Source organism: Peromyscus leucopus, chromosome 5 (genome assembly GCF_004664715.2).
Source record: "Peromyscus leucopus breed LL Stock chromosome 5, UCI_PerLeu_2.1, whole genome shotgun sequence".
NCBI lineage: Eukaryota > Metazoa > Chordata > Mammalia > Rodentia > Cricetidae > Peromyscus > Peromyscus leucopus.
In genome coordinates this window covers 79,508,025-79,520,295 of record NC_051067.1, presented here as the reverse complement: position 1 = coordinate 79,520,295, position 12,271 = coordinate 79,508,025, and the positions used below count along the sequence as shown (strand labels likewise).

At 55.5% G+C, this 12,271-nt stretch overlaps 1 protein-coding gene across 1 annotated transcript in view; it reads right to left on the bottom strand.

The window, feature by feature from the left end:
* Positions 1-12,271, bottom strand: part of Adcy7 (adenylate cyclase 7) — a 39,244-nt gene that overhangs the window by 17,987 nt on the left and 8,986 nt on the right. Inside the window, 5 exon segments of the mRNA XM_028891825.2 lie at positions 146-294; positions 605-754; positions 1,455-1,622; positions 2,515-2,718; positions 3,992-4,412. Of these exon segments, the coding sequence (XP_028747658.1) occupies positions 146-294; positions 605-754; positions 1,455-1,622; positions 2,515-2,718; positions 3,992-4,162 (842 nt within the window). The 5' untranslated portion in view covers positions 4,163-4,412.

Here is a 12,271-nt window from a genome sequence, read left to right as displayed (position 1 = left end):
AAACTGAGGCCCAAAGAAGGGCCTGGCCGCCAACCCCTGTATGGACTGAGGCTCGCGACAGAGCACTGTCCACCCAGGACCAGGGGAGTGGTGGCTGAATTCTCAAAGGATGCCATGCACCATGCATTTCCCGAGCCCTGCCCACCTGACATTCTGGTGCCGCTTGACATAGAGGCTGTGGAAGTTGTTGTCAGGCATGTGGCGGTTGTCACCACCCTCTTTGAGGCGCTCAATGATGGCCAGCTTCATGCCCATGGATATGTGGGCTGGGAGCACCGAAAGCAGCAGGTTCTCCTGGGTACATGAGGGCAGACCAATGGGAGGACCGGCGGAGACAGGCAGAGTATCAGCAGGCCCTAGGCCAGCCACCTGGACATCATTCTTCCCACTAATGCTACCCATGATGCCATTGTTCCCGGCAGGGTTACATGTACACAGCTTCACCCTGGTGGAGCACCTCCACCCTGTTACCCAAGCTCCCAGGAGTAAGGCCTGCAAGGGACCAGCCACATGGGCCACATGTGCAGCACTTGGCCCAGGGAAGGGAGAACAAGGTGGGGTACATGGTAGTGGGGAGAAAGGAGGAGGGGATGCAGGTCCCTACCTGCTGGCGCTTCTCCACACGCAGCTTCCGGCGGATCTGGATGCACTTGACGGTGTAGGTGAAGAGGTCCCGGGAAGCATCCTGCAGTTGGTGCTTGTGAAAGGCCCCCGTGAAGTTCCCACCCAGGAAGATAATGGCGTTGGCCAGAAGCTGGGGGCAGCCAAGGGTAAGCAAGGCTCAGCGTGGGCCAGCACACTTGCTCAGCATGAACCCCACAGCAGACATGGTGGCATTTGTCCCCATTGCCTGACCCAAATAACCTTCAAGCTGTCGTTTTCCTGGGTTAGGCAGAAAACTGAGGCCCAGGTGGAAGCTGACTCCCTAATGAGTTGCTATGACCACAGGACCAGGACTTGGGCCTTCTTTGCCCGGCCAGACACCTGTCTGTGAAGGCCAGGGTACCAGAGTCCAGGAATGCCAAGTGCTTCCAAGGAGATGGGGGCTACCTCACTGAGCCCCAACCCCAGTCACCGAAGGTGCAACACCCAGCTGGCTGCCCAGACCTCTGACCTCTCCCCCAGAAGCGGACATCTGGGCCAGACAGAAGGAAGACACATCCCTGCACCCCAGTGATGTGACTTGGGGGCACACTTACTCAACAGAGTGACATACACCAGTACTGGGGCGCTACCAAACTAGGTCAGAGCCCTGGGGAGAGATGCTCAGGGCAGGACCTTACCACAGCACGGCCCTGAGCACAGCGAGGGCCCGGGTCCACAGAGTATCCTAGACCAGCATCAAGACAGACAGGCCAGGGCCCTGCCTGCTGCCACAGGTCTGCAAACACAGTCCCCGAGCTCAACCTCCACCAGGCCAGAGCCTGCCCCCACCCAGCCTCTGTCACCCTCACCTGCAGTCCCAGCTGTGGGCCGGACATGGACATCTTGAAGGCTCCTGTCATGGCTCCAAACACCAGGAGGTGGGAGACAGTGGAGACCACGCCCACGGTGATGGCTGCCCGCGTGCTGAGGGGCAGCAGTGCGTACACCACAAAGACGATGAACAGGAAGAAGGGCACCTGGGGACAACGCACCCAGAGATGCAGCATGGCCCAGGACCAAGGAGAAGAGGTCCTCGGCCTGCTGTCACCCGGGACATGGTGAGGCACAGGGACAGACACACGGGGACAGGAAGACCTAGAGCGCTTGCTCGTCATCTGAATGCTGAGTTCCTGTCTGTGTCGGAGCTCTCAGCTGTTGGCCCGGTAACCACTGGAAGGCTGGGATGGGGCCAGATCACTTGTTGCCTCCTTCAGGCAGTGCGGCCTCATCCCCCCATCTGCCCTTCAGTCTGCGGTTTCATGAGCCCGACTACCCTACCTCACCCGGAGCCCACCCTACCTCAGCCCGAGTCCACCCTACCTCAGTCCGAGCCCACCCAATCATAGAAAAGGCACACTGGCTGTGATCGGTGTACGCCACTTCCTGGCAACTGTGACTAACCAGGCCAGGCTGGTGCAATTCAACCAAGGTCTCCAGCGTCACCTGGGATGGCTAGCCTAGTGAGTGAGCAGCCATCGCAGGCTCCACCTGGGGACAGGCTGCTGAGGGACAAAGTAACACAGAAGAGACAGAGTCCAGAGTGGCCAGGCTGCGGGAGCGAGGGCCAGCCCTACTCAGTGCTTCCTGGCACTCGAACCCACTGGTGCCTTTTTGCCTCCTTGAGTTGGAACTCTGCCATCTCTAACCAAACAGGTTCTATCCAAAATGCCAGATACCCAAGGGACACTCCGAGAAGAGAGTCAGCTTGGGGCCATCTTAAATCCAGTGTCATAGCCTGCAGGGAGGCCACAGCACAGGCCTGCACTGGCCCACTCCCATAAGCCCCGAGGCCACAAGTGGGCAGAAGCTGCCGACTGCGTATTCCAACTGCTCGCACCCAAGCCCGGGGCCATCGGTTCCCACCATTACCTGCTCCCACGCACAGGCTTCGTTCTTCCAGGAGTCCCACACCAGCACGGAGCCTAGCATCATGAGGCAGGCCCAGGTGAGGAGAGCCAAGGCACGCAGCCATCGCCGTACCAGACACTCAACATAGACCAGCACGTAGAGAGCCAAAAACAGCGTCAGCATGAAGAACGCAGTGCCCAGGAGAGCCTGGTGTCTGGGGGGATCCTGGGTAGAGCAAACAGATGGAGTACCCTGACTTCTCTCTGTGGAGCACCCACTCCCCCAGGAAGTCTACCCAGGATCACTTCCAGCACCTTCCACACAGCAGCGTTGGGCTCCCCGTAACCTCAGGCCTGCGGGTTACGCCATCATCTCTGCAGCAGCTTGAACACCCCCACCCTGCCCTAAGAGAGCATAGCTCTCCTGTGGGGGACAGGGGGAACCACTGGAGCCAGAACAGGGCTCTTCTCAGGCAAAGCCTTGCTTAAGTCCTGGAGGAGAGGAATTCACGGACCGGCTTCGGAGGGACACAAAGAGCAGGCACCCCACACAGAGGTAGGTGCCTTGGAGTAGAGGAGCAGGTGGGGAGAAAAGTCCTAAAGACAGATGCACCCAGAAGATCCTGGGTCCCCCACAGACGCGAAGCGTCACGAGGGCTGAAGCACTGGCCACCTCTGGACAATGACAGGAAAGCGGTGCCTGTGTTGTAACTGCAAGGTCTAGCTGTCCCTCTCCACTCCCTACAGGGCCCTGGCTACCGACACAGAACCCCTGCAGCTTCTGATATGACTTTGGGAACTTCTGATGATGTTGACAACAGTCAGCAAGAAAACAAAGAAGAACAAAAAGCTCTCAGCCATGAGCTGAGTGACCGACAACTGCACATGGCCAGTGGCTGCTGCAAAGCAAGGACACAAGTCAGGAGCGATGCTGGCGATGTCTGCCCCGACAGTGGTAAGGATTCTGCATCAGCACTTAGGCTGTGAATTCAAGGCCAGCCTGGGCTACATAATGAGACCCTGTCTCAAAAAAAATAAAATAAAAATAAAGAAAAGAAAAAGGAGGAAGAGGATGACAAGGAGGAAGAAAAGGGGGAAGGAAAGAGGAAAAGGAGAAAGAAAAGTAAGGGAAGGAGAAAGAAGATGAGGAGAAAAAAAATCTGAGATCACAGCCAGATTCAGAAAGGAATACAGGGATTGATTGGTGATGTCTGCCATGGTCAGACAAGGGAAGGAAGTGATATACAAGCCTTGACTCAGAACTTTAACAGATTGAATTTCATGGTGAAAAAAAAAAACCAAAAACTGAGGGTGATTTCGTACAATTGATATAATAGCTAAAACCAATCAGACTTCAAGATCAAATTCAAATTGACTTGTTTTCCACCTGCGTAGCAGTTCACAAAGAAAGAAAATGAAGCTTCAGGCAGGCAGGCACCACCGTGCTAAAGCTTTCCCATCATATCAGGAAGGCCAAAGTGTCCTAGCCAGGGTCTTACCTCATGGCTGAAGGCGATGCTGATGAGCGCAATGCAGGTGGCCACAGCCACCAGGAGGAGCAAGAGCAGCAGTGGTCCATGCTGGCTGGTGAGGCGGTACTTCTCATAGAGCGCTGCCTGGTTGGGGCCTTCATCACCCTCATTTAGGAAGTAGCGCCCCTTGGCTGGCATCTTCTTCCCCAGTGGCCCGATCCAGCAGCCTGCTCAGGAGCCCCACAGCCTGAGATGCATCTGTCTGCTCACACTCTTGTATGTTGCCTAGGCCTCTGGCTTCTCTGAGGCTAGCAGTCAGGACTGGAGAGAGGCACCCAGAGCCTGTGGCTCCATAGGCACATGGCACCGGCTCCAGCCACTGGGTCTTGGTCACTGGTGTCTTCAGGGTGTCTAGGATGGGCTGACAGGACCTTCCAGGTCCTCAGATCTGTGGAGACAAAGCAGACCAAAAACATTTGATATCCAAATTAGGGAAGGGCAGGTGTGAGGAAAGGTGGGCCAGTTCCATACAGTGTCTGGGCATGTGTGATTCAAAGTCATTAGAAATGGAATTATGGAAGCTGAGGCAGGAGGATTGTGAGTTTGAGGACACCCTGGACCCTGTCTAAGTAAATTCCCAGCCCCCTCAGTCACACTAGTCATTTTCTAAGGGCCACAGGAGCACACAACTTGTGGGTGCTGCAGTGGATGACACAGACCCACAGCACCTTTATTACCCTGGAGACTGGCTCAGCACACTGCCACTCAAAGCCTGCCTAAGCCACTTCCTGTTTGGTGACTGACTTCCCAACATCATCTGTATGATGTGAGGCTAGACCACAAACATTTCTTTTTCTAAGTAGATCTCCAGTGATCGCCACAGAGCTCAGAGCTCAACCTTCCTTTTTCCCTAAGCTTCAACAGAGCCACCTGCCAGATCAGATGAGCATGGTGTAGGATCTGGTCTAACCTGTGCTCTATTCCCAGGGTCCCTGTGTGAACAACATACTCTCTGGATGCCTGGAGCTCAGTCTGTGTCTTCAGGTCTGCAGGGTCCCAAACTGAGATCCTGCCAGCCTGGGATTAAGGCAGTCTCAGGATCCAGGTGGTTTGGGGAGGCCGAGGGGCCACAGGCTCAGCTTCCACACTGCTAGATTCAGTGGGGGCAACCCCCTGTACCTGGGCTCTGCTAAGTATCCACGCGAGACATTTTATTTTATTATTTTACTTTATTTATTTTATTTTATTTTGAGACAGAGTTTCCCTGAGTGTCCTGGAACTCACTCTGTAGACCAGGCTGGCCTCAAACTCACAGAGATCCGCCTGTCTCTGCCTCCTGAGTGCTAGGATTAGAAGCATATACCACCACCACCCAACTTATTTTTATTTTTAATTATGTGTATGTGAGTGTACGTATGCCACATGTATGCAGTTGCCCACAGAGGCCAGAAGGCATGAGATGCCCTGGAGCTGGAGTTACAGGCAGTTGTGAGCCACCCACCGTGGGCTATAGGAACTGGACCCAGATCCTCTGTAAGAGTCCCAAGGACTCTCAACCACTAGCCATCTCTCCAGTCCCAGATGTGTTTTTCTTGTAGGTTTGTTGTTTGTTTGTTTGTGTTTGAGACAGGGTCTCACTATGTAGCCCTAGCTGGCCTGGAACTAACTTTGAGGACCAGGCTGGCCTCAAACTTAGAGATCCACCTGCCTCTGCCTCTTAAGTGCTAGGATTAAACACCACGCCTGGCTTGAGATGTGTTTTCTTAAAGGGACCACAGACACACGGGTTTCTTCTGATACCAGGAGTTGAACCTGGAACCTCACATATGCTAGGCAGACACTCTTTTGTGGAACTGTAGCCCCAGGCCTCTCTTTCTTTTCATTTTGAGACAGGGTCTCACTAAGACACCCAAGCTGGCCTCGAACTCGTTCTGTAGCCCAAGTAGGCCTTGAACCCGCCATCCTTCTGCCTCGGCCTCCTATCTAGCTGGGATTACAGGTATGTACCAGCATGCCTGTCCCACTGACACAGGTTTATGAAGTTTGCAAGCCCTACTCACAGGACAGAAAGCAGAGGGAGGGAGGGACCAACCGGCCTTCACTACGAAGCTACGGGTGGACTCCAGGCTGGCCGTGCTCACCACAGACCCCTCTACGCTTGGCGTCATCCATCCATCAACACAACTGTGTATTCCCAAAGGGCTTCTCAGCCACACTTCTGATGCGGCAGCTCGAGAGACGTGTGGCTCAGGCTATGAGGGTATTCTTGCTTGTCAACTTGACAACATCCGGATTCAACTAAACCCCAAGGCCTGGGCACACCTGTGAGGGACTTGTCTTAATTAAACCACTTGAAGTGGGAAGACCCTCCTTTAGTCTGGATCTTGTGAGGTGGGAAGACCTACCTTTAATCTGGGCCACACCTCCTGGTGGCAGCCTATGTAAAGGACACGGAGGAAGCAAGCTTTTGCTTTTTGCCTGCTTACCCTCACTCTAACTAACAAGGCCCTTCCTTCACTAGCATTAGAGCCTACTTCTTCAGGATCCCAGAGCACACGGAGACCAGCTGAGACCAGCTGAGACATCCAGACCTGTGGACTGAACAGCTACTGTTACGAATCGCAATGTAAATATCTGATATGTGGGGTATCTGATACGCAACCCCTGTGAAAGGGTCATTTGACCCTAAGGGGTCCCGACCTACAGGTTGAGAAGCACCGTTCTGGAGACTCCCGACTAGTACACAGGCTGACCTTCCCAACCTCCAAGAGGAGAAGTACAGACCGAGCGACCGACCACACAGACTCCACCTGGAGGCAGCTGCCCCTACCGCAACAGAGGCCTCGTATAAAGAGCTGGCTCGCACCAGGAACTGGTAACCCCTTTAGATAGGCCTCACTTTGGGGTGACAGGGTGGAGGGCACAGGGTGGGCAGACTGCAAGAGGTCACAAAGGGCAAACTGCCAGCCGCCATTAGAAACGTCGAAGAAAAGTATCCAGGAGGGAACAGAACCCTCAGCGGCTGACGCGCAGGGTCCCGGGAGCCGACTCAGTGCCCACTGCTGAGACATCCCTGGGTACTCCTCCAGCTCTGCCTCCCTCTGCCCTGAGCACAGGCCCAGAAACAGAAGGACGAGCCTAGGGACTTGGGACCTCACCCAATCAGCTGTCCACAGTACCTATCTACCAGGGGTCCTGGGCATGAGCCCAGGCTTCCCAAAGCCTGCAGCAGGAGGCATATTACCAACTGCTACGAGGAGAACCTGCCTCTGCCAGGCGAGCAGCTCTGTTAGCACGGACCTCCCCCGTTTGCCTCCCCTCCATCTGGGCAGGCCATTCTCCATCCACAGAAGTGCTGACTAAGCACCGGCCATCTGTGCCCAGCCCTATTCTGTGGGCGGCAGAACAGGACCAGGCCTATCCCTGAGCAGTGGCCAGCCAGGGCAGCCTGAAGAGGCTCCTCAGCTCCCGCACACACATTCAACCACTTCCTAACAGATGCAGAGCTGAGCCCAGAGAGGCTCAGTAGCTCGCCTCACATCACACAGCGGGAGGTGCTTGCCAGAGCGCTGGGATTCAGACCACAGCTCCCGGGCCCAGGCTTCTCCACTGCCACTTCAAGGGACAAAACCAAATGCCACAAGCACACAAACAGCAGTCCTGCCTGACCCTCTGGTTCAACGCCAAACACCAGAGGGCTAAGACTGCTGGGCTGAGAAACCCCAGACACCAGTGGTTGAGACAGCTCTCCAGGGACACTCCTCCAGGCAAAGCCAGGCTGTGGGCCACCAGGACACTAGCGTGTGGTGTGAGGGCACACACGTGCAAGCTCCAGCACATGCTCATGCCTCCTCTGGTCCCAGGCATGACCTATCTCCCCAAGCACAAAGGCAGGCCGAGGAGCTGCTGCAAGAGCCCCCACCCCACCCCCAAGCCAGTGGGGAACATTTTTACTTGTGGATCTGATCCAGCCACTTCCAGGGCAACAGCGGCTGGGGATGGAAGTGGACAATGGGATGCAGCGGGCATAAGGGTTCAGCCCACCCAGGGCTCTCCTTCGGCCCTGGAGCAGCTGAGCAGAGGAATGCAAGGCTGCAGCTGGGAGCAGAGTTCCTGCAGCTGGACCGAGGAGACGGTTCGGTGGGTAAGAGCATGCGCCGTGCAAGCTCGAGGACCTGAGCTTCAGTGTAAAAAGCTGGGCCGGGTCTCGCATGCTCCTGAAAACCCAGCACTGGGGGCTGTGCAGAGACGGGTGGATCTCTGGGGCTCTGTGATCGCCAACCCCGTCAAAACAAACAGACAGAGTGCTCCAGGCCCAGTGGGCGGCCCGTCCTTAAGTCTGCACACCTGTCTGTCGGCCCTGCTGTCCCTATTTCCTGCCCGCGGGCAATGAGTTAGTTACAGAGAGGCTCAATCATTGGCCACACAGCTAATGAGACAGAAGACTGTAATTTGAACTCAGGCCGTGCACAGCCCACTCCTCACCCTGCCTCTCACCCTCACAGAAGTAACAACCAGAAAGGCCCTGACACCTCAAAACGCCGACCCGACCCCTTTCCTGTCCCTATCCCGTAAGGCCAAGACAACATGATAGTGAAAAGGTGTAGGAGCTCAGTGGAGGCCACCAGACACCTCCCTCTGCCCTACAGGGGCAGGGGCAGGACCAAGCAACAGGATCCAGGAGGAGGCCTCATCCAGGAAGTCCTCTGTGCTATGCACTTATTCCTTTCCGGTGTCCCAGGCAGGCCTGGGATCTCCTCACCTCTCCTGACCAGTGGAGTTCACGTTCCTGAGTAAGACAGTGACAGAGGCAGGCGGCTGGGACTGCACAGACTGGCACATGGTTGGACCTTCAGGCTGCCTGGGAGACCCACCCCGGGGGAGCCAGCAGCCGAGTGTTCTAAACCCACCCATACTCATACTCACTTCCTTACCCAGACAGAGCCGGCAGGAACCCCAGTCCAGCTTCCTCAGCAAGCATGGAGCTGCAGGAGCCTTGGGGCCCTGGTGCCCTCAGAAAAGGGAAGTGGAGCCTTGAGGCATGAGGGCCCCTCTGTAGGCCTGTGAGGAAGAGAGGCCCCACCCCAGCCTGGCAATCTGCCGCTCCGGACACACCCACAACAGACCCTGCTCCCGGGCCTCCGTGGGGACCACAGTGTCACCACCGCCAGCAGGCTCATTTGCTGAGAAGGTCTCCTGCCTAAGCCCTCTCTTTCAGAGGACCCTGAGCTTCATGCACACTCTACTAGAAGGGGCAAGAGCCCCAGGAAACCCCAGGAAACCTTGATCACTAGGACCAAGCGATCCCACTCTATGGCTTCTCTCCTTGTGCCTCCCCAGCTTGGTCCTGGCCCCAGAGCCCTGAGGACCACGGCTTCCATGCTTCCTTCCAGCTCAGTATGTGCTGGTCAGACCCCAGTACCAGCCTCCTCCCAGACAGGATTCCTTTTTCTGTCTGTCCTGCAGCGGGTCCCAGCTAGTCTTTGAGAAGTAAGCCTGCAACAGCGCAGGGTGGGGATGGGGAGCCTGTGAATGGCCAGGGGAAACAGAAAGCAGCCGTGGGCCGGGAGGCAAGAACACAAGCGGCTGCCCTTAGAGTGGAGGAGTCTGCGGCCTGCTGTACTAGACGGCTCCCGGGTGCTGGCGTTCAGCCAGCTCTGTACTGGCTGGTGGAGGGGCAGTGTTACCCATTCTCTGTAAGGGCTCTAACTTCCTCTGGATGGACAAGGGGGTCTACAAAGTTACAAGCCCCCTGGGCCGAGCTTACAAGATCAAAAGGACATGTGAGTCCCAAGATAAGCGCCACCCTAGACCAAGGAAGTCCTTCAGGACCCAAACCGAGCAGTGAGGCCCGACATGGAGGGGGAGGTGTGGTAGGGCCAGCATGGAGGGGTGGGGTAGGACCTGGCCCCAGTGTGTCTTCCACCTCTCCACATCTCCAGAGGACAGCCTGCCAAGGCCCAGGCAGAGCAATCATTAGACTCCCAGGACAGCTAGCTTCCGACTCCTGTTTCCTCCAGGATGGCTTCACCTGGTCCCGGAGCCACAGCCGTGGTCCAGACTGTCACACCAGTCACCATCTTGAGGCCCTGGCCTGAGTTGGGCCTCAATTTCCCCTTTTTCAAAAATGCAATATGCCAGATCTCTGAGGGCTCAGCTCTGACCTAGGCTCTGCTGGGCCTTGGGTGGAAACTTTCTCACTCAGTGAAGTGTCTGAAGGCTGAAGACAAACCAAGGCCAGGCTGGTACCACACCTGGGCTGAGGGAGAGCGTGGTCCTGGGCAGTACGATCCTCCCTTCTCCCACAGCTAAGCAGGGGGCAGCCTCCTCAGCCTCTCCCCTACCCTGGTGGCTTTTTTTCTGTGTGGGGGGGGTAGGGTTTGGGGTGCCTGTGGAGAAGAAAGCCTCAGATCTCTTTGCAGCTGGAGTTACAGGTGGTTGTGAACAACCAGACGCAGGGGCTGGGAACTGAACTCAGGACCTCTGGAAGAGCAGCAAAGGGCCCTTAACCACTGAGCCATCTCTCCAGCCCCTCATTGTGTGTGACAAGGTCTTACTATGTTGCTCACACTGATTCAAACTCCAGATCCTCCTGCCTCAGGCTCAGAAGTGCTCAGTGCTGAGTGGGCCGGCACAGCTTCTCTGTAAGATGCAAATACAAGAGCTGGCAGCAGTGGTGGTGCACGCCTTTAATTCCAGCACTCGGGAGGCAGAGGCAGGCGCATCTCTGTGAGTTCGAGGCCAGCCTGGTCTACAGAGCGAGATCCAGGACAGGCACCAAAACTACACCGAGAAACCCTGTCTTGGGGAAAAAAAAAAAACTAAAAAAGATGCAAATACAAGAGATGTGTCCACCAATCTGGTGAGGGCTGGTGGACCTGCCCCGGAAGAGCTGGTCATTCCTTCCTTCCTTCACTCATCCCTCGGCACGCATTCCAAATACAGTAACAACACCTGTGTGCCAGGCACCTGGCCAGGGCCAGCAGAAGCTGCTCAGGACAAGCTCTAAAAGGCAGAGGACCCAGGGCCTCCATACCACGTCTGGGGACTCTGCACACGGTGGGAGCCAGGCCATGTGTTAACTGACACGTGGTCAGCCGCCCGAGGAACATCAGCTTTGCCCCCTCCCTTCTTTAACTTTAAAAAAAAAAAAGATGTATTTATTCACGCGTTAGGCATGCTCTATTTGCATGTATGCCGGCATAACGGAAGAGGGCATCAGATCCTGCGAGAGGTGGTTGTGAGCCACCGTGTGGGTGCTGGGAATTGAACTCAGGCCCTCTGGAAAGAGCAGCCAGTGCTCTTAACCGCCATCTCTCCGGCCCCTTCTTTAACTCTTTTACACTTCTTTACTTTGTGGGTGGGTACACACGTGTGCAGGTCAGAGGACAACTTGGGGGAGCACTGCTCTTCTTTCACCCCGTGGACCCTGGGATTAAACCTACATCATCAGACTTGGTGACAAGTGCCTTCACCAGCTGGGCCATCTCACTGGCCCTGGCCCCGCCTCGTGCTCCGGTTCCACTCATTATGATTCACTCTTTCAAAGGCTGCCCTCTCGCCCTTCCCACCCTTGAGAATGGAAACACTTTCACACCCACGCCGGACAGAGTTCTGATCCCCTTTCCCTTGATAAGGAAGAACAGAAAGGGGAAGTCTAGCCGGCCTGGGGACCTCACTGGCGCCAGGCCCAGCCCACACAGCAGTTCAGGAGGCTGCCTGCTGGCCTCGCACCGCACCGGGCCTCACCCAGACAGTCGCTGCGATGGATAGAAGCTAGGAGAAAAGCTTTCCCTAGTCATCCAGAGAAGCGCAAAACTGAGCTTGTGAGTCTTTAATGAGGCTGGCCAGAGTCCCAACCGACACACGACGGGTTCTGAAGAGGGCAGGAGACTGAGCAAGCAAACCGTGTCAACAATAATGTACCTAAGGCTTTTTTGTTTGGTTTGGTTTTTTTGTTTTGTTTTTTGTTTTTTTTTCCAAGATAGGGTTTCTCTGTATAGTCCTGGCTATCCTGGACCTCGCTCTATAGACCAGGCTCAAACTCAGAGATCCACCTGCCTCTGCCCCCTCTTGAGTGCTGGGACTCAAGGTGTGCGCCATCACCGCTAGGCTGGCTAAGGCCTTCCTAACCCAATTCAAACTCAAGAGCCATAAAGAGAAGACGGACAAGCTCAAGCATTTAAAATAACAAAATTTACTACTTGATCTGAAAAAAAAAATCTTACCAAAAGAATAATCAACAGAAGAACTACACATGAAATATATTACAACCCACATCACTGGGAGCTAATCTCCCTCATATGT